Source organism: Larimichthys crocea, chromosome XIV (genome assembly GCF_000972845.2).
Source record: "Larimichthys crocea isolate SSNF chromosome XIV, L_crocea_2.0, whole genome shotgun sequence".
NCBI lineage: Eukaryota > Metazoa > Chordata > Actinopteri > Sciaenidae > Larimichthys > Larimichthys crocea.
Window position 1 is genome coordinate 7,865,931 of NC_040024.1, and position 20,337 is coordinate 7,886,267.

Consider the following 20,337-nt stretch of genomic DNA (forward strand, 5'->3'; position numbering starts at 1 on the left):
CCTATGTGTAATGCACACAGCAGTATGAACTGTGTGCACACCTCAACAGTTGCACTACAGTTTTAACAAAAAGGAAAATATTAAAACTTCTCTCAAAGATCCATTTGGTAACTTTCCTACCTTCAAACTACAGATTTTAAGTCATAACGATGTTACTGGGAAACAGTTACACAGACTTTAAAACTTTGAATGACTGGATTAAACTTGTAGAAATATACTGCACACCCAAAGACAGCAACTCATGCTTTAAATATTCTTTTGGATTTCATTGCCCGTGAGCATGAATGAAAAACGATGATAAATAGAGAATAACAAAAATGTGTTAAAATGTGTATTTTCCGTGTCGTAAACATTTTGTTTTTTTTTTGTTTTTGGGCAGTCAACAGGGAAGTGTTGGGGTATTTTTTTCCCCTGTTGCGTCAATGGATCCTTTCTATCATAGACATCTTTGGCTTGTGTATTTCAATATTCAAATCTGACATGACATACATACAAGAGAGCACATACCTGGTCAGTATTTCAGAGTCTTCGTCAGCACAGAAGGAGAAACACCGGAGCGAAGCTGAGGAGAGAAGGACTCAGAAGATGTAAGTTATGATTCTGTGTATTTCTGACATATTGTTCATAGTGTGTTCAGAGGGTGGACGTATTTCTGACATATTGTTCATAGTGTGTTCAGAGGGTGGACAGTACTTTTGTCTTTCTTCAGTTTATATTTTACCAAAGAAATCAGCTGATTTGTAATAATTTTATGTAATGTTCAGTATTTTATTTTTATTATTTTTTTTTACAAAGGGTGGACACAATAACAGGAATACCTGACATTATGATACAAACACATATGATAATCCTTCAGTACTTGTGGGGTCACAGTTTTGTGAGTCTAGTGGACTTTTCTTGTCGTCTCAGGTTCAGAGTTTTGCAGCTTTTTGATGATGGATGCACGCTGTTGTATTGTCGGATATGTGCTAGTCTAATAGGGTAATAAAAGGCATGTGGTTGATTTTATATTTGTGGATATGTGTTGACATTAGTTCAGATGTTTAGTTTTAGATTAGTGCACTCATAATACAGAAGACTTATTGCAGCATAAAGACACAATTCCCTAGCATGGCCCTACATCATCAACAAGATGTTTAAATGATTTACTGACAAAATGAATGATTGAGAGTGAAGCGTGATTTCGTGTACTTCGGTCTGATGCTGCGCTGTTGGGAAGCTTTGATAGGGAATCTGCTGTAGTACCCGGGCACCCCCAAACCCTATGGAAAGTAGGAAAGAAGCGGGAAATAGGGCGGATGTGGAACCTGAAGGGTATTTATAGGACTGTCGGAAGTGGTTAGGTGTGGTTAAGGCGAAGCCATAACTTCACTGTGTGAAGTCCTGATGCATAATGTGTTTGATAGTGATACTGCTGTATATTGTAAGAAAAGAACAAAACTATGATGAAAGCAGCTAAATCAGGAGATTCAAAGCGTCCAGACAGAACATATGCACTATGTTATTTGCATTTTACTCAAATAAGACCTCTTCATGGGCGGAGGGATTTTACTCTATGAAGCACTGTTTCAAAATTTGCATTTTGGTCTCAATTCTGCTTCTGATTAAACTCAAATTTTAACCAAACACAATGGTTTCCACAGAGAAATATTTATTCACTGTTTGTTACTCTGAGCTTTTTTTTTTTTCATCTGTACTCTTATTCAAATAGGGAACTTGGTTGTGAGGTTGTAGTTGAATGTCAAGGCTGCAGTTCAGGTCAATAAATGTGTGTTGTTCAGAACGATATGATAAAAGTGATGAAAGTAAAGAAGAGGTGTTATCCAGATTTAGGGAAAAAAATGAACCAGTTTGCAGCCTAATGCCACTTCAACAGATACCTCATTGATTGATATGGGCTTGGATGGATATGAATGGTTGCATTTTGTGCAAGCCACAATCATAGTCACCTATTCCAAAATATTACAAATGTGATATGAAATTTTAAATTCAAGGAATCATGCAATTTTCATGTCACTGTGAACATGAATTGTACGTCAACACTTCAAAAAATAAGAAGTTTTAACCTCTAAACGTTTTTTCAGCCAATAAAAGTTAGTGATGAGTAAAATACAGATTTTAAAAGTTCAACAACAACCAAAGAATAAATATTTCTGTGCAGAAGCTTCTAATGTTTCGAATTTGTTGTTTTTACTGCCATGAATGTACAAGTGGTACAAGGAATGAGACGAACACCTCACAAGGTTTGACAGTCAGCTGAAAACACGTCTGTTCACAGCTAGCCCTGCTTTGACTATGGTTTGCATAATTCTTACCACCTTATATTCATCTTCCTTATTGCAGTGATGCAGGATTACCTTGACAAACATCAAGTGTCTGCGTGTTTCGTCCAACAGAGGCAACTATTGTGTTTGGTCCACTGCACACTAAGACATCAGTTTCATCAAACAGAGCAAAGATGAAGTGGAGTCTGTTTGTGCTCATCCTGATGGGTAAGTGGATCATCCTAACACTTCTACAGCAGTGCTACTGCTGTCTGTTTCCATCTAAAATCACTTCATCTGGATTCATTCAATTTTTTTTCTGTTTTTAGGTCAGTGTTGCTTCTTCATGTGTCAACTCTATGAATACCACTTCATTAATAAGAGCAAGACCTGGGAGAAAGCCAAGGAGTACTGCAAGGAAAAATATACAGACCTGGCCACAGTGTATGACATGACAGACATGAAGAGACTTAATAACTCTAGAAAGACACAAGCTGAAGCCTGGACCGGACTGTACAACAACTCAGGAAAGGAGAACAGGACGTGGCACTGGTCTCTGCCAGGGCTGGAGTACAATGAGAGTGAGGCACAGTGGGGTCCTGGTGAACCAAATGATTGTGAAGGACATATTGAGAACTGTGGGGCAACGAAGAAGGGGAGTTGGAAATGGATCGACGATGGTTGTCTTAAAGAACATCCATTCATCTGCTATGATGGTGAGAATATGTAGCTAATAATCCAACTTGTAACTGAATCACATAATACTGTTCATGTAATTGAGCCATGTTTTTTTTCTGTTTACTTCACAGAAAAGAAGCAACCCAATGACCCATACTGTGTAGTTGAGGAAAAGATGAACTGGTTACAGGCTCAGAAGTACTGCAGAGACAAACACACTGACCTGATCAGTGGACTCACTCAGTTGAATCAGGTAAAAGACCTGGATGTACCTTCTGTAAACTTCTGGATCGGCCTGTTCAGAGACACCTGGAGGTGGTCAGATGGGAGCAGTTCCTCTTTTAGAAACTGGGATCCTGAAGTTGGAGACAAGAACTGTGCTTTGTTAAAAAGTTCTGGACAATGGAGATCTGCTGATTGTAATATGAAAAAACCTTTCTTCTGCTACGACGGTGAGTTTTACAAAGTAGTATCTCAGCTGTTTTCTCCTGTTGGAGCAGTATTAGAATCAGTCAGAGGATGCAGTTGAATTTATGTATTTTGTCAGTTATTCAGATTTATTTCAGTTGTATTTATATTTATTTCAAAACACTTGGTTTCATACCTGGTCTTTGCCTTTTATATGATAAACAATTATTGAAAAAGAAAAAAAAAGCAGTTGGGTCCATTATATTATATTATTATATATATTATAATAGTTTGAATGTCACTGAGTCAACTTACAGCTGCAGGTTTTACAAAAAGAGGTCTTTAATTATCCATCAGTATTGAAAAAAGCACATTGGATCTCTGTGTTCTCAACAGTTAGCTGAACAAAGATGATGATTTCATTTCTTCCATGACAGAATACATGATCCTGATCAAAGAAAACAAGACCTGGGAGGAGGCCCTGTCTTACTGCAGAAAGCACCACTATGACCTGATCTCCATCACTAACAGTAACGAGCAGACATGGGTCCAAGAGAAAGCCAAGAGCGCCACCTCTCCCTACGTCTGGACGGGTCTGCGCTACACCTGCACTCTGGAATTCTGGTTCTGGGTCAGCAACGAGGAAGTCCAGTATGAGAACTGGAAGGAAAAGATGGATGACTGTAACATGTCTGGAGCCATGGAGAGAGGAGGAAAACATCAGTGGTACAGTCATCTTGCTGATATGAAATTTAATTTCATCTGTTCCCGTTAAGGCCCGCTCTGCTTACCGGTAGCAGACATAACAATTATTTACTCACTCTGTTCCTGGTGGTGTGTTTTTTTAAGAAGCTTACACTATATTATATGCTATGTTTTTAGGGTCATTGAATGGTATTTTGGGAAATGTAGGCGATACATCAAATTTACAACAGGCTTAAAAAATGCAGTCAATCATTGTATAGTTCACAACAACAGAGGCTTATTTTTCTGTCCCCGTGTGACGTCTGTTTCTGACATATGCATGTTTTTTTTTTGGGTTGTGTGTTGAATCCTTATTATTATCCTTCTTACAAAAACATGTAGTTTTCCTTAACAATAGATCTGCCAATGTATACTTTGATTTTGTGAACATTATTTACTCACTGTTTGATATTTTAGGATGTTGTGGTGAAGATCTGGTGATGATTACATTAATGTAACGTGTGATTCAATAAATCTTGTGATCCAGTTCTTTTTTTTTTTGTCATGTACTTCATTTGCATCTTCTGAGACTGAAAACACAGATTGAAAAAAGTTTGGGAGAGCCAAAGCTGCTAATCAAAAACAAATCAATGAAGTGTCAAGCAATACACGTCACATATTCAAATATCAGCAGTTATTCTAAAGCAATGACTTCTTGTAATTAAATCACTGCATGCCTGTATGCCTTATGAAGCAGTATTACATCAGATAAATGACTTTATGTCATAACAATAAGTAACACTGATGCATTTAAAGATATATCTTGATACATATTTATAATATTTTAACCAGATTAATGAAATCAGTATTTAGATGCTGCATGACATCCATTCCACATACATCCTGTAACCACATATCGTCATCGCTTGAGCCAATCCCAGCCAGTGACGCATTTTAACGTTCACATTTATTATTTCACGATGGCTTCACTTTAAAATTGTGTGTCACATAATAACTAAATCAAACCCAACCTCAGGGTACTAGCAGCAGTGATTGGCTTATACAGCATGGCATCTGGCCAATCAGCTGCTGTCTATTTTGCTTTATAGGCTATCCCACAATTCCTTGCGGCAGCAACCAAAAAAGCCACACTTTTTAAAAAATGTTTTTATTACATTTTTCAGAATACAACACAAAACACAACGAACTGCTCGGACATGGCAGAAAAGGAAAAGACAACAGAATGTGGGCACAGTAAATAGCAAATAATTATGCAAATAAAAATAGGACATTGGGCATATTTTTGTCCAGCCTCCCGCCGCAAGACAAGACAATATCCAGAAGAAAATAAATACAGAGCGTACCAACATAGCAAGGCTACAAGGTGCCTGTTAGATAGTGAGCACTCAGAACAAAGTCACAAAGACCGGCTAGGCTGATCTGGGAAATCCACGAAGCAAGGAGGACGACAGGGTGGGCCCAATAAGCTGCAAGTAAGAGTCCCAGACCTTATAGAAAGCATCTATTTTGGAGTGAAGCATGCACGTGATGTATTCACTAGGAATGCAGTCCATAACAAAGTTGTGCCATGATTTTTTTTTGTTGGAGTAACATTCTCGGCCTGCAAAAGTAGAATGTTCTTTCTAGCAGCAAAAGTCAGTATATTGAAAAGTCTCCTGTGTTTACTGTCAGGGATCCGACCATCTGGGAGACCAAGTATCAGGCACACAGGGTCCATCCGTATTGGAACACCAAAGATAACAGTCAGTTCATTCACAATACTAGACCAATACCTTTGTAACTTCACACATGACCAGAGGCAGTGAATATAATTACCGGTCTCAGTATTGCATTTCCAGCAAAGTGGGGAAACATTAGCGTTCATTTTGTTCTTGACAGCAGGTGTTATGTGCGTACGATGTAAAAAGCCACACTTTTTAAGGTGTGATGCATTGCCTTGCATCGCAGTAAATTCTACTGCTAATTAAATATACTCACCTGAAGAACTTTGTCTTTGACATGTTCTTTTCTTTTTTAGTTGCCCAATCAAAAAAAACACTTTAACAAATAGCAAAATATAAGATTTAACTACCCACAAAATAACAACTGTAAACAAGTGACACACATATATATATATATATATATATAATATATATATATATATATATATATATTATATATATATATTATATATAATTTATTTATTTTTATTTATTATTTTATTATTTAAGTACATAAGCCAGCTTCTTCTGATTTTTTTCCCTCTATTGACTAAGAGTTAAAATACCTTTGTCTGTCCTTTTGTTCGGGAATGTGAAGCAGTTTTTCAATTTTTTTTTTTTACTTAAACTAATTATCAGCCACTAGCCAATGTGTATTTCATTCCCTTTTTATCTGTACACTCACAAAAATGTTGCGGCCATAATCCATTTCAATCCATAGACAATTTCCATCCATTTGCATTACATGGTCTTGATATAAATACTTTATATATATATAAATACTTGATATAATACTTTATTTTTATATATATATATAAATATATATATATATATATATATATAATATATATATATATATATATAATATATAATATATAATATTAATATATGATATATATTAAGTTAATTAGTTAATTTACATTAAACTTATGTAATTAAAATGAATGGAAATTTTACTAAATAATTGACATGCATAAGTCCTGCATTTTGAGTGTGTATAAAGTTCATGGGGTCAAATATTAAGTTGACATAGTTCGTGTTTGCCCTTTAAAACACACTGAAGTTGACGTTTACTGTGGTCCTTGAAGGCATCACACTGGCACGTTAGGGTGAGTAGTGTCTGTTGTCTTTCAAATTGTGCTCAGCAGCCAATCAGCGTCTGTTATTTGTTTACGAGGCGGGAATTCGTCTTTTCATCGCTGACCAGAGGAGAGGAAAGACGCGGGAAAGGTATTGTCCGAAAAAGTGTTCATTAAATTTGAATGGCCACATGTTTAATATTTATATTTACTGTATATTAAATAAATGATCATTTGGTCATTATTGTTAGATTTAGTGTTGATGTTTGTGTGACAGACGGACATTTATGGAAATTTACAAATCGGAACATTTAATTGCCAAATAAAGGACGGTTCCGTATTTTACAGGACGGGTGTCTTATCTTTCCAGGTAAATATGAGCTGTGTTGTGCAGTTGCGGTGAAGTTTTGTAATGAAATGCCAGTTGCTGGTTTCCCGCTCGTGGCGTGGCGTGGTGTAACGCTTCATCATCGCGTTAGCTTGTACTTCTGGTTGTGTCTACAAGCCCGCTGACGTTCATTTGTCCAGAAAACAGCGTACGCCGTGGACATTTAGTAAATTTTAATCTGTATGAAGGCGATGAAACCTGATGGATGCGCCCCTGCCTCACATGCACGCCGTTAACACCCCAAATTCAAGTTTGTCCATATACTGTGGAAATGTACCGGACTGCAATTCGGTGAGTATCGTAAAACTTTATAGCTCTTTTGAGTGAAGAAACGACGCAAATGTATCAGGCCTTTAATTAATAAAGGTAATGACATTAAAGGTAACTAAAACTATTTTTTGGTTAAAGGTATTTGAATTTGTGTCCGTAAAGCCGATTCACATAATATTTGAATGTCAATTCTGATCGAATTAAAGTTTTTTAAAGGGTTAATGCCACTGTTAAATGTGAAATGGATACATTTTGACCTTTTTTTGGACCACACAATGTGTTGATGTCTTCATTATTTGTAGAATGTAATAAAGTAAAGAAGGCCTCATATATGGCAATGAATGACATTTCCTCTTTTGGCTGGTTGGTTAGTCAACGTTCCATAATTTTTTATTTCTGTTTGTTTTTCTCTCGTATAATGTAAATGACCTCTTTTGCATGCTGACATCAATGTGGCTTCAAGAGATACGGTATAATATTTGACTTAGAGCAGTCTGCACGAGCACACGAAGGAGAGACACCAGAGTGGAGCGGAGCGAAAAGAAATCATCAGATGTAAGTTTGAACTCTGTTGCTATTTGTTCTTTAGTACTTGTATTTCATTTTTTGTATAGAATTAAATATGAGTTTAGCTTATTCATTCACCACATTTGATTTTATAAATGTGTATGCCGTCGTTCATTTTCAGGCTTACAAAATAATTTAATCTTTGGCTCAGAGTAAGTTTGGTTAGTGCCTTTTTTATTTTGTGTATCACTTGTACATTCGTGGCAGTAAACATAACAGATAAATAACTGAACATTACAAGTTTCCACACAGAAATATTTATTCACTGTTTGTTTCTCTGAGCTTTTTTTTTCATCTGTACTCTTATTCAAATAGGGAACTTGGTTGTGAGGTTGTAGTTGAATGTCAAGGCTGCAGTTCAGGTCAATAAATGTGAACAATATGATAAAAGTGATGAAAGTAAAGAAGAGGTGTTATCTAAATTTAGGGAAAGAAATTAACCAGTTTGCAGCCTGATGCCACTTCAGCAGATACCTCATTGATTGATATGGGCTTGGATGGATATGACTGGTTGCATTTTTTTCAAGCCACAATCATAGTCACCTATTCCAAAATATTACAAATGTGATATGAAATTTTAAATTCAAGGAATCATGCAATTTTCATGTCACTGTAAACATGAATTGTACGTCAACACTTCAAAAAATAAGAAGTTTTGACCTCTAAACGTTTTTTCAGCCAATAAAAGTTAGTGATGAGTAAAATACAGAGTTTTTTCAGCCAATAAAAGTTAGTGATGAGTAAAATACAGATGAAAAAAGTTCAACAACAACCAAAGAATATATATTTCTGTGCAGAAGCTTCTAATGTTTCGAATTTGTTGTTTTTACTGTCATGAATGTACAAGTGGTACAAGGAATGAGACGAACACCTCACAAGGTTTGACAGTCAGCTGAAAACACGTCTGTTCACAGCTAGCCCTGCTTTGACTATGGTTTGCATAATTCTTACCACCTTATATTCATCTTCCTTATTGCAGTGATGCAGGATTACCTTGACAAACATCAAGTGTCTGCGTGTTTCGTCCAACAGAGGCAACTATTGTGTTTGGTCCACTGCACACTAAGACATCAGTTTCATCAAACAGAGCAAAGATGAAGTGGAGTCTGTTTGTGCTCATCCTGATGGGTAAGTGGATCATCCTAACACTTCTACAGCAGTGCTACTGCTGTCTGTTTCCATCTAAAATCACTTCATCTGGATTCATTCAATTTTTTTTCTGTTTTTAGGTCAGTGTTGCTTCTTCATGTGTCAACTCTATGAATACCACTTCATTAATAAGAGCAAGACCTGGGAGAAAGCCAAGGAGTACTGCAAGGAAAAATATACAGACCTGGCCACAGTGTATGACATGACAGACATGAAGAGACTTAATAACTCTAGAAAGACACAAGCTGAAGCCTGGACCGGACTGTACAACAACCCAGGAAAAGAGAACAGGACGTGGCACTGGTCTCTGCCAGGGCTGGAGTACAATGACAGTGAGGCAAAGTGGGATGATAATAAACCAAATAACGACAAGTATCCTGAAAACTGTGTGGCAGTGAATAGTACTAATTTATGGTTCGAAGATGGTTGTGAAGAAGAACATCCATTCATCTGCTATGATGGTGAGAATATGTAGCTAATAATCCAACTTGTAACTGAATCACATAATACTGTTCATGTAATTGAGCCATCCACCATATTTTGCCAATATTCTGTCAATGTCTGAGCTGTAATTCAATCCAGAGAAATGATTACATTTCACCTCTAATTAATAATAAAGAAACAGTATTTTAGGAGACTACATGACTTCATAAGATGTGTATTTTCTCAAGATGTATATGATGATGAAGGTTTTTCTGTTTACTTCACAGAAAAGAAGCAACCCAATGACACATACTGTGTGATTAATAAACCAATGACCTGGTCACGGGCTCAGAAGTACTGCAGAGACAATCACACTGACCTGATCAGTGGACTCACTCAGTTGAATAACATAACAGACAGACCTGGGGAAAACTTCTGGATCGGCCTGTTCAGCGACAGATGGAGGTGGTCAGATGGGAGCAGTTCCTCTTTCAGAAACTGGGATCCTGAAGTTGGAGACAAGAACTGTGCCTTGTTAAAAAGTTCTGGACAATGGAGATCTGTTGACTGTGAAGAAACAAAACCTTTCTTCTGCTACGACGGTGAGTTTTGCAATATCCAGCTGAACTGATAGTGTGATTCATGTGATTATCATATGATTTATGTATTTTTGTTGAATTTCTGTCGGTGCTGAATATATTTATTTTAAAACACAGAATTGAGTTACGTTTCATGATCCTGTGTGTGTCTTCATTTTGATGACAGATAAAGTGATCCTGATCAAAGAGAATAAAACCTGGGAGGAGGCCGAGGATTACTGCAGCCACCACCACCATGGTCTGGTGTCTATCACTAACTCACACCAGCAGGAATGGGTCCAGAAGAGAGCCAAGAACGCCGACACTCCCTATGTCTGGTTGGGACTGCGCTTCTCCGGCGTTCTGGATTTGTGGTTCTGGGTCAGTGACCAGCTGGTCTGCTATGACAACTGGGACCCAGCACAACAGATTGTTCGAGATTGTGACAAGGCTGCAGCCATGAAGAAAGAAGAAAATAAGTGGGTCGAAGTAGCTGAAACTGCAAAGTTTAATTTCATCTGCGCTTTACATTAAGTTTTAAATCCACCATAACCACCATATATTTCTGCTGTATTTTTCTGAGACTGCAACAAACTTAACAACACTAACTGTGTACAGTCTGTACTGTCTGTTCTCTGGGTTTATTGAATGGTAACAAGACAAATGTTAGGAGTCTCAACCTGAACGTGGGACAGACAAACAGATCTTCTAACTGCAGACTAGATGTTGATGTAAAGGGTGGATCTTTTATTAACCCCTGATTGAATCATAATGTGTGTTTATGAGTGAATACAAATCTATACTGTTTTGCTTCTAATGCTGGTGCTGGTTATAATATGTAAAACCTTGTTTTCTGTCATGAGTGTAGAGTTTTATGTCAGTCAATTTAATCATCTCTAATATGAACGTGAATTCAAACAATAAATGTAAGTTAATAGCAATCTGCCATGTTTTCCACAGACTTGACCTTTGACCTTCTGTCTAAATGCCCTTTATTATATGATTATTTTCAATTTAATGATAAAAAAAAATGTTGTCATAGCGGGTGCTTTGCATTAGACTTCTTCAAAGATACTGTACACCCAGAACCCATGACTCATTATACATTTCCTTGTTAAATCATGTGTGATGTTTGATGCATGCTTTTTGTGATACATATATCAGCTGTTTGACATTTGAAACCTAATAAAACAAAAAAAGAAAGAGTCTCCATTGTTGATGTCCATGCAGAACATATGACGCATCATTTTGTGATGTTTATTGCCGTTTAAGCACATTAATAGTAATTCCCATCATGTATGTGTGTGTGCATATACCCGCTACTCACAAAAAGTCTGGTTAAATGAAGTGAAGTTTTTGATTGAACTTCATTTGACGTTCTCTAAACTTTTAAATGCACATGTCCAACTGTCCAGTGTTTCAGTACTTATTGCAGAACATGCTGTTCTCTAACAAGGTGACTAAAAACCATGAATGAATGTTCCACTAAATGTTCTGCTTCAAAGACAGTTTGTATTTAAACAGTCCTCTTCATCACGCTGTTCACATTCTGACATCATGACACCAAGACAACACCTAACAGTACTTGTAATCGATGCTTAAGGATACATGACAAATTACTGAGTCGTTAAATTTTTTGTTGTTGTGGTATACACACCACTGTTGTTAGCTTTTGTTTCAGTAAATAGTTTGAGATGAAGAAATTACCATTGCATGCTTCTAATGAACTGCCCTACTTTCATGATATAATACTTTATTTAGAACTTTTTGATCAGCATGTGTTTATAATGACAAAACTAGTGACTTCAGCAGATATAATTAAGTAATTTTGTAAAATGATTTTTCCTTTGCCCTGTGGAAATTCACTAATAGCTGCCAGGTTTACGTTCACTAACTCTACTCTACTGCAAGTATTCTGCAGCTTCAACAACCTCAGAGATTAAACTGTGGGTTTAAAAATACAACCACCAGTAGGTGGAGACATTGATTGCATGTGCAGTGTTTATGGAAATATGACTCAACACTGAATCCATGTTTAATGTTCTTTTTTATGTACAGTCTCTTTGACTATCTAGAAAAACGCTTTTAAATCAAATGTATTAATATTATTATTTTGAGGCAAATAACTTTAATTGTTCAAAGTAGATCTTAGGATGCCGTGGACGACGATCTGCAGTGACCTTAATGTATTTCGGGAATGTTTTATAAGTTAGTAAGTGCGTTTCTTTTGCATTTGAAACATTTTTGTGTCTTTAGTGTGAGCATTTCAACATGTTGAAGGACACATACTGGCTGTTGCAGGATTAGAAACTATGAACAACTGAAGGCTGCACGGTCTGTAGAGAGGTTAACATCATGTTTTATTCAGCATCAGAGAAAATCAACTCACGTAAAACTCAAACATTTTACATTTTATAGCCATCACCAGCATATTAAATGAATAAATTCAAACATGTTGTAAGTATAAGAAGCAAAACAGTCCATCATAAACACACATGATGATACAATTAGAGATTAATGAGATCCACCATTTAGGAGAAGTTTAGTATAGTCACGTTCATATTAGAGATGATTAAATTGACTGACATAAAACTCTACACTCATGACAGAAAACAAGGTTTTACATATTATAACCATCACCAGCATTAGAAGCAAAACAGTATAGATTTGTATTCACTCATAAACACACATTATGATTCAATCAGGGGTTAATAAAAGATCCACCCTTTAGGAGAAGTTCAGTGTAGCCACTTTGAATCAACATCTAGTCTGCAGTTAGAAGATCTGTTTGTCTGTCCCACGTTCGGGTTGAGACTCCTAACATTTGTCTTGTTACCATTAAAATAAACCCAGAGAACAGACAGCACAGACTGTACACAGTTAGTGTTGTTAAGTTTGTTGCAGTCTCAGAAAAATACAGCAGAAATATAAGGTGGTTATGGTGGATTTAAAACTTAATGTAAAGCGCAGATGAAATTAAACTTTGCAGTTTCAGCTTTTGTGACCCACTTATCTCCTCCTTTCTTCATGGCTGCAGCCCTGTCACACCTTTCAGTCTTTTGTTCTGGGTCCCAGTTGTCATAGCAGACCAGCTGGTCACTGACCCAGAACCACAAATCCAGAACGCAGGAGAAGCGCAGTCCCAACCAGACATAGTCAGTGTCGGCGTTCTTGGCTCTAATCTGGACCCTTCTCTGCTGGAGTGGGTTAGTGATAGACACCAGACCATGGTGGTGGACGCTGCAGTAATCCTCGGCCTCCTCCCAGGTCTTCCTCTCTTTAATCAGGATCACTTCATCTGTTATGAGAAAATGAAGACACACACAGGATCATGACACATAACTCAATTCTGTGTTTTAAAATAAATATATTCAGCACCGACAGAAATTCAACAAAGATACATAAATCATATGATAATCACATGAATCACACTGTCAGTTCAGCTGGATATTGCAAAACTCACCGTCGTAGCAGAAGAAAGGTTTTTTTTCATCACAATCAGCAGATCTCCATTGTCCAGAACTTTTTAACAAGGCACAGTTCTTGTCTCCGACTTCAGGATCCCAGTTTCTAAAAGAGGAACTGCTCCCATCTGACCACCTCCAGGTGTCGCTGAACAGGCCGATCCAGAAGTTTTTCTCAGGTGGATTCAGGTCTTTTACCTGATTCAACTGAGTGAGTCCACTGATCAGGTCAGTGTGATGTTCTCTGCAGTACTTCTGAGCCCGTGACCAGGTCATTGGTTTATTAATCACACAGTATGTGTCATTGGGTTGCTTCTTTTCTGTGAAGTAAACAGAAAAACTTTCATCATCATATACATCTTGAGAAAATACACATCTTATGAAGTCATGTAGTCTCCTAAAATACTGTTTCTTTATTATTAATTAGAGGTGAAATGTAATCATTTCTCTGGATTTAATTACAGCTCAGACATTGACAGAATATTGGCAAAATATCGTGGATGGCTCAATTACATGAACAGTATTATGTGATTCAGTTACAAGTTGGATTATTAGCTACATATTCTCACCATCATAGCAGATGAATGCACGTTGTTTATGACAATAATCGTCGAACCATAACTTTTTATGATTTATGAACACACAGATCTCAGGACGTCCATTAAAATCATTTGGTTCACCAGGACCCCACTGTGTCTCACTGTCATTGTACTCCAGCCCTGGCAGAGACCAGTGCCACGTCCTGTTGTTTATTCCTGGGTTGTTGTACAGTCCGGTCCAGGCTTCAGCTTGTGTCTTTCTAGAGTTATTAAGTCTCTCCATGTCTGTCATGTCATACACTGTGGCCAGGTCTGTATATTTTTTCTTGCAGTACTCCTTGGCTTCTTTCCAGGTCTTGTTCTCACCAATAAAGTGATATTCATAGAGTTGACACATGAAGAAGCAACACTGACCTAAAAACAGAAAAAAAATTGAATGAATCCAGATGAAGTGATTTTAGATGGAAACAGACAGCAGTAGCACTGCTGTAGAAGTGTTAGGATGATCCACTTACCCATCAGGATGAGCACAAACAGACTCCACTTCATTTTTGCTCTGTTTGACTGAAACTGATGTCTTAGTGTGCAGTGGACCAAACACAATGGTTTTAACAGCTTGTCTCTGTTGGATGACACACTTCAACATTCGATGTTTGTCAAGGTAAAAAACAAACAAAATGCAAAGTTTAGTCCGCTGAAGAAGACAGAAGAAGATATAGAGTGGTAGGAAATATGCAAACCGTAATTCAAAGCAGAACTATCTGTGAACATTCATGAATATGTGTTTTATCCTGTGGCCGTCATCATGAAACACATTACAAACAACTGTTAAAAGAATGAAGCTGAGAAAGATTCAAACAGCAAAAAACAGATACAGTCGTCCCTCGCTATAACGCGGTTCACTTTTCGCGGACTCGCTGTTTCGCAGATTTTTTTACTGTAATTTTGCATGCTTTTTTTTACAGCGTAGTGTACAGTATGAACGCGCATTGTGTTCTGCCCTGATTAACTAAGGGAGTACTGTACAAAATGCGTGTAAAACGGTGTATAAAAGTGTGTGGTTAGGGGTTTTACGGCCTTAAAACATGTATAATAATTGTAAAACTTCGTTTATTGCGGGTTATTTTCAGAACGTATCCCCCGCGATAAACGAGGGACCACTGTATATGTTAAAGACAACCAATCATATACATGCAAACACATATCAGCTGATGTGGTACCAACCAAGATGGGTTGGGTTTATGGTCACGTAGCTTCAGGACAACTGTTGATCCAGAACAGCAGAGAGGTAAGAGCTGTGTCCAATAAAGGACGTGACTTAAATACAGGAGAAGAGTTCTTAACCCAGAATGTGTTTATACGCTGCTCCACATTTAACATTCGCAAAGCCCAACAAATTTTAAATCACAGGGAATAAAGTCATATTTTGGTATATTGGCACTTTATGCCGGCACCACAGTTAAAGTTACCTTGAAGAGGTTTACATGTCACCTTTTTTATGGGACTTGTGAATTCTGACATGCTTCAACAACCCTGTGTCTGATGTTTTTCTCTTTGAGGGAGGTAACACAGAAAACTGTGACTCCACTCTGAATAACACCAAAAATTTCTTTACGTAGTATTATCAAAAGGCAAAACAAGTGCTGAGATACTAAGTCACAATCATAGTCACCTATTCCAAAATATTACAAATGTAATATGCAATTAACTTACTGTGTCACTGTAAACATGAATTGTACATCACTCTGTAAATATTACTTTTAATTACTTAAAAAATAGTTCTAAGAACTCAAATCATTGCATGCTAACCAATGAAACACCAACAAATGGAGTTTAGGCTCCTAAATATTATTGCTGAGGTTTTGACCTCTAAAAGTTTTTTCTAGCCAATGAAAGTTAGTGATGAGTAAAATACAGATCAAAAAAGTTTAACAACAACCAGAGAATAAATGTTTTTGTGGAGAAGCACATGACAACATGAAATCTGACACGAGAGTTCAAACTTACATCTGAAGATTTCTTGTGTCTTCTCTTCACTCTGAAGTTTCTCCTTCGTGTGCTCGTGCAGACTGCTCTCAGTCGAATATTATACAGTAGTCTCTTGAAGCCACCTTGAGGTCAGCATTTGAATATTGAAATGAATAAAGGAACATTTACATGTCACATAGGAAAAGCAGAGATGTAAATCTAGGGACTGTTGTCTGTCCAACAGGCAAAAAGAGGTCATTCATTGACACTCATTGAGAAAGGACATTTCATTTGATGGGTGACCAGAGGGTCCTCATGTTTGTCACTGATTTAAATCAACCCCTCTGTTCTGGGCGGATTGCGCTCTTCCTACAGTGTTGTCTGTCTGCTTTAATATAAAACAGAGAAGGTTGATCATCTAAAACTGGACCGTTGTTGATTAATTGTCTCCGAGTTGAACCGGGCGTCCTTTAGAGACACACATAGCCTGGTTTGAGGATAACCTTCAGCCCCCATCATGATTGATTGAAATATTAACTGGCGGCTATGTCTTGTGTTGTTGACCTTGCTTGACGTCTGGCAGTAAAGTTGTCGGCTCACTAGTTTTTAAAGTACAGTGGTCCCTCGTTTATCGCGGGGGATACGTTCTGAAAATAACCCGCAATAAACGAAATCCGCGAAGTAAGTTTTACAATTATTATACATGTTTTAAGGCCGTAAAATCCCTAACCACACACTTTTATTCACCTTTTTACACACATTTTGTACAGTACTCCCTTAATTAATCAGGACGCAGAACACATGTGCGGTTCTCACTTAGCCAATCAGGACGCAGAACACAATGCGCGTTCATACTGTACAGTACGCTGTAAAAAAAAAAGCATGCAAAATTACACTAAAAAAATCCGCGAAATGTGAACTGCGATATAGCGAGGGACGACTGTATACGTATTATTACTTTCACATATTTGTGGATTTTTCTGAATGACACATTTGTGTTTCCCAGTTGGACAGTCAACAGGGAAGTGTTGGGATGTTTTTTTCCCCTGTTACGTCAATGGATCCTTTCTATGATAGACATCTTTGTATCTTGTGCATTTCAATATTCAAATCTGACATGACATACATACAAGAGAGCACATACCTGGTCAGTATTTCAGAGTCTTCGTCAGCACAGAAGGAGAGACACCGGAGCGAAGCTGAGGAGAGAAGGACTCAGAAGATGTAAGTTATGATTCTGTGTATTTCTGACATATTGTTCATAGTGTGTTCAGAGGGTGGACACAATAACAGGAACACCTGACATTATGATACAAACACATATGATAATCCCTCAGTACTTGTGGGGTCACAGTTTTGTGAGTCTAGTGGACTTTTCTTGTCGTCTCAGGTTCAGAGTTTTGCAGCTTTTTGATGATGGATGCACGCTGTTGTATTGTCGGATATGTGCTAGTCTGGTAACAAGATTTAGGGTAATAAAGGGCATGTGGTTGATTGTATATTTGTGGATATGTGTTGACCATAGTTCAGACGTTTAGTTTTAGATTAGTGCACTCATAATACAGAAGTCACAAAATTGCTTTTGTTAGACAACAAGCAAACCTGTGTTGTTTTGTTTTTCACTCCGTTTAAAGAAGCCATAACTTTACTGTGTGGCAGTAAGTCCTGATGCATAATGTGTTTGATAGTGATACTGCTTTATATTGTAAGAAAAGAACAAAACTATGATGAAAGCACCTAAATCAGGAGATTCAGAGTGTCCAGACAGAACATATTAAGGCACATCGTACAGGTGTTTTTTTAGTTATTGGCGCAGCACGATGCACTATGTTATTTGCATTTTACTCAAATAAGACCTCTTCATGGGCGGAGGGATTTTACTCTGTGAAGCACTGTTTCAAAATTTGCATTTTGGTCTCAATTCTGCTTCTGATTAAACTCAAATTATAATTTTTACTGGACTTACAGTTAAACATTGTGACTGATGTAGCTCATCTGAGCCTTCAACCATGAAAGCTGGTCCTTGTGTTCACTCACTCTCTCCTTTCTTACAGCGAGTCAACAAGTACATCTCCTCTGTGGATGAAACAAGCTGTTAAAACCATTGTGTTTGGTCCACTGCACACTAAGACATCAGTTTCATCAAACAGAGCAAAGATGAAGTGGAGTCTGTTTGTGCTCATCCTGATGGGTAAGTGGATCATCCTAACACTTCTACAGCAGTGCTACTGCTGTCTGTTTCCATCTAAAATCACTTCATCTGGATTCATTCAATTTTTTTTCTGTTTTTAGGTCAGTGTTGCTTCTTCATGTGTCAACTCTATGAATATCACTTTATTGGTGATAACAAGACCTGGAAAGAAGCCCAGAAGTACTGCAAGGAAAAATATACAGACCTGGCCACAGTGTATAACATGACAGACATGGAGAGACTTAATAACTCTAGAAAGACACAAGCTGAAGCCTGGACCGGACTGTACAACAACTCAGGAAAAGAGAACAGGACGTGGCACTGGTCTCTGCCAGGGCTGGAGTACAATGACAGTGAGGCACAGTGGGCTGATGGTGAACCAAATGATTTTGGTGGACGTCTTGAGAACTGTGTGTTCATAAATCATGAAAAGTCATGGTTCGATGATTATTGTCCTATCAATTATGCATTCATCTGCTATGATGGTGAGAATATGTAGCTAATAATCCAACTTGTAACTCAATCACATAATACTGTTCATGTAATTGAGCCATGTTTTTTTTCTGTTTACTTCACAGAAAATAAGCGACCCACTGACCCATACTGTGTGATTAATGAAAAGATGAACTGGTCACAGGCTCAGAAGTACTGCAGAGACAAACACACTGATCTGATCAGTGGACTCACTCAGTTGAATCAGGTAAAAGACCTGAATCCACCTACTGAAAGCTTCTGGATCGGCCTGTTCAGAGACACCTGGAGGTGGTCAGATGGGAGCAGTTCCTCTTTTAGAAACTGGGATCCTGAAGTTGGAGACAAGAACTGTGCTTTGTTAAAAAGTTCTGGACAATGGAGATCTGCTGATTGTGATGAAACAAAACCTTTCTTCTGCTACGACGGTGAGTTTTGCAATATCCAGCTGAACTGACAGTGTGATTCATGTGATTATCATATGATTTATGTATTTTTGTTGAATTTCTGTCGGTGCTGAATATATTTATTTTAAAACACAGAACTGAGTTATGACACTGAAAGCTCTTGAACACCAACAAGACTGCTTTCATGATCCTGTCTGTGTCTTCATTTTCTCATAACAGATGAAGTGATCCTGATCAAAGAGAGGAAGACCTGGGAGGAGGCCCTGGATTACTGCAGAGATCACTACCGTCAATTGGTGTCTATCACTAACCCACACCAGCAGAGATGGGTCCAAAAGAGAGCCAAGAACGCCGACACTCCCTATGTCTGGTTGGGACTGCGCTACACCTGCGCTCTGGATTTGTGGTTCTGGGTCAGTGACCAGCTGGTCTCCTATAACAACTGGGACCCAGAAGGAAGGACTGATTGGTGTTACGACTCTGCAGCCATGGAGAGAGGAGGACAACATAAGTGGGTCAAAAAAACTCACACCGAAATGTTCAATTTCATCTGTGCTCTGTAGTGTGTTTTAAAACCATAAGCGCCTTATATTTCTGCCGCAACAAACCTATCAACACTAACTGTGTACAGTCTTTCAAATGTCAAGAATCTCAACCTGGATGTGGGAGAGACACAGATTTTCAAAATGCAGACATTAATTGGAATAAACTCTGAAATGATGGATTTCATTAATCTCTAATTGTATCATCATGTATGTTTATGATGGACTGTTTTGCTTCTTATACTTACAACATGTTTGAATTTATTCATTTAAGATGCTGGTGATGGCTATAAAATGTAAACTTTTTTCTTTTTTAAAGAAATCCTGATGTTAACCTCTCTACAGACTCAGTTGTTTCTAATCCTGCAACAGCCAGTATGTGTCCAAAAAATGGTTCAAATGCAAAATGGATTTCATTGTTTTTACACGCTGCATTTCATGTAATGTGCTTTTTATCTGCTGAGCAAATATTTAATAAAGAACGTCGAAATTTCAGATTCATTTACTTTATTAAATCTGACTTGTGGGGTGTTTTATATTTTAGGA

General features: G+C 37.6%; 3 protein-coding genes across 7 annotated transcripts; all 3 read left to right on the forward strand.

The window, feature by feature from the left end:
• The first annotated feature begins 439 nt into the window (after window positions 1–439).
• Window positions 440–4,524, forward strand: LOC104925779 (C-type mannose receptor 2). The gene is made up of 5 exons (XM_027288170.1): window positions 440–587; window positions 2,344–2,492; window positions 2,594–2,980; window positions 3,074–3,394; window positions 3,788–4,524. The coding sequence occupies exons 2-5, from the start codon at window positions 2,459–2,461 to the stop codon at window positions 4,123–4,125; spliced, it is 1,080 nt and encodes a 359-aa protein (XP_027143971.1). The 5' UTR covers window positions 440–587; window positions 2,344–2,458; the 3' UTR covers window positions 4,126–4,524.
• Window positions 4,525–6,939: 2,415 nt separating this feature from the next.
• On the forward strand, window positions 6,940–20,273 carry LOC109138864 (C-type mannose receptor 2-like). Of its 2 annotated transcripts, XM_019260463.2 has the most exons (6): window positions 6,970–6,985; window positions 17,333–17,404; window positions 18,235–18,371; window positions 18,473–18,856; window positions 18,950–19,270; window positions 19,469–20,273. In XM_019260463.2, exons 3-6 carry the CDS (start codon window positions 18,263–18,265, stop codon window positions 19,810–19,812), a joined length of 1,158 nt encoding a protein of 385 aa, XP_019116008.2. In that variant the 5' UTR covers window positions 6,970–6,985; window positions 17,333–17,404; window positions 18,235–18,262; the 3' UTR covers window positions 19,813–20,273. The 2 variants fall into 2 exon arrangements, with proteins under 2 accessions (XP_027143337.1, XP_019116008.2); XM_027287536.1 differs by lacking the exon at window positions 17,333–17,404 and having other exon boundaries at window positions 6,940–6,985.
• LOC113747572 (lymphocyte antigen 75-like) lies at window positions 7,058–11,404 on the forward strand. Of its 4 annotated transcripts, none has more exons than XM_027287538.1 (7): window positions 7,058–7,204; window positions 7,340–7,513; window positions 7,956–8,047; window positions 9,039–9,187; window positions 9,289–9,669; window positions 9,919–10,233; window positions 10,397–11,404. In XM_027287538.1, the coding sequence occupies exons 4-7, from the start codon at window positions 9,154–9,156 to the stop codon at window positions 10,741–10,743; spliced, it is 1,077 nt and encodes a 358-aa protein (XP_027143339.1). In that variant the 5' UTR covers window positions 7,058–7,204; window positions 7,340–7,513; window positions 7,956–8,047; window positions 9,039–9,153; the 3' UTR covers window positions 10,744–11,404. The 4 variants fall into 4 exon arrangements, with proteins under 4 accessions (XP_027143339.1, XP_027143340.1, XP_027143338.1 ...); XM_027287539.1 differs by having other exon boundaries at window positions 7,363–7,513; XM_027287537.1 differs by having other exon boundaries at window positions 7,058–7,513.
• Window positions 20,274–20,337: the final 64 nt, after the last annotated feature.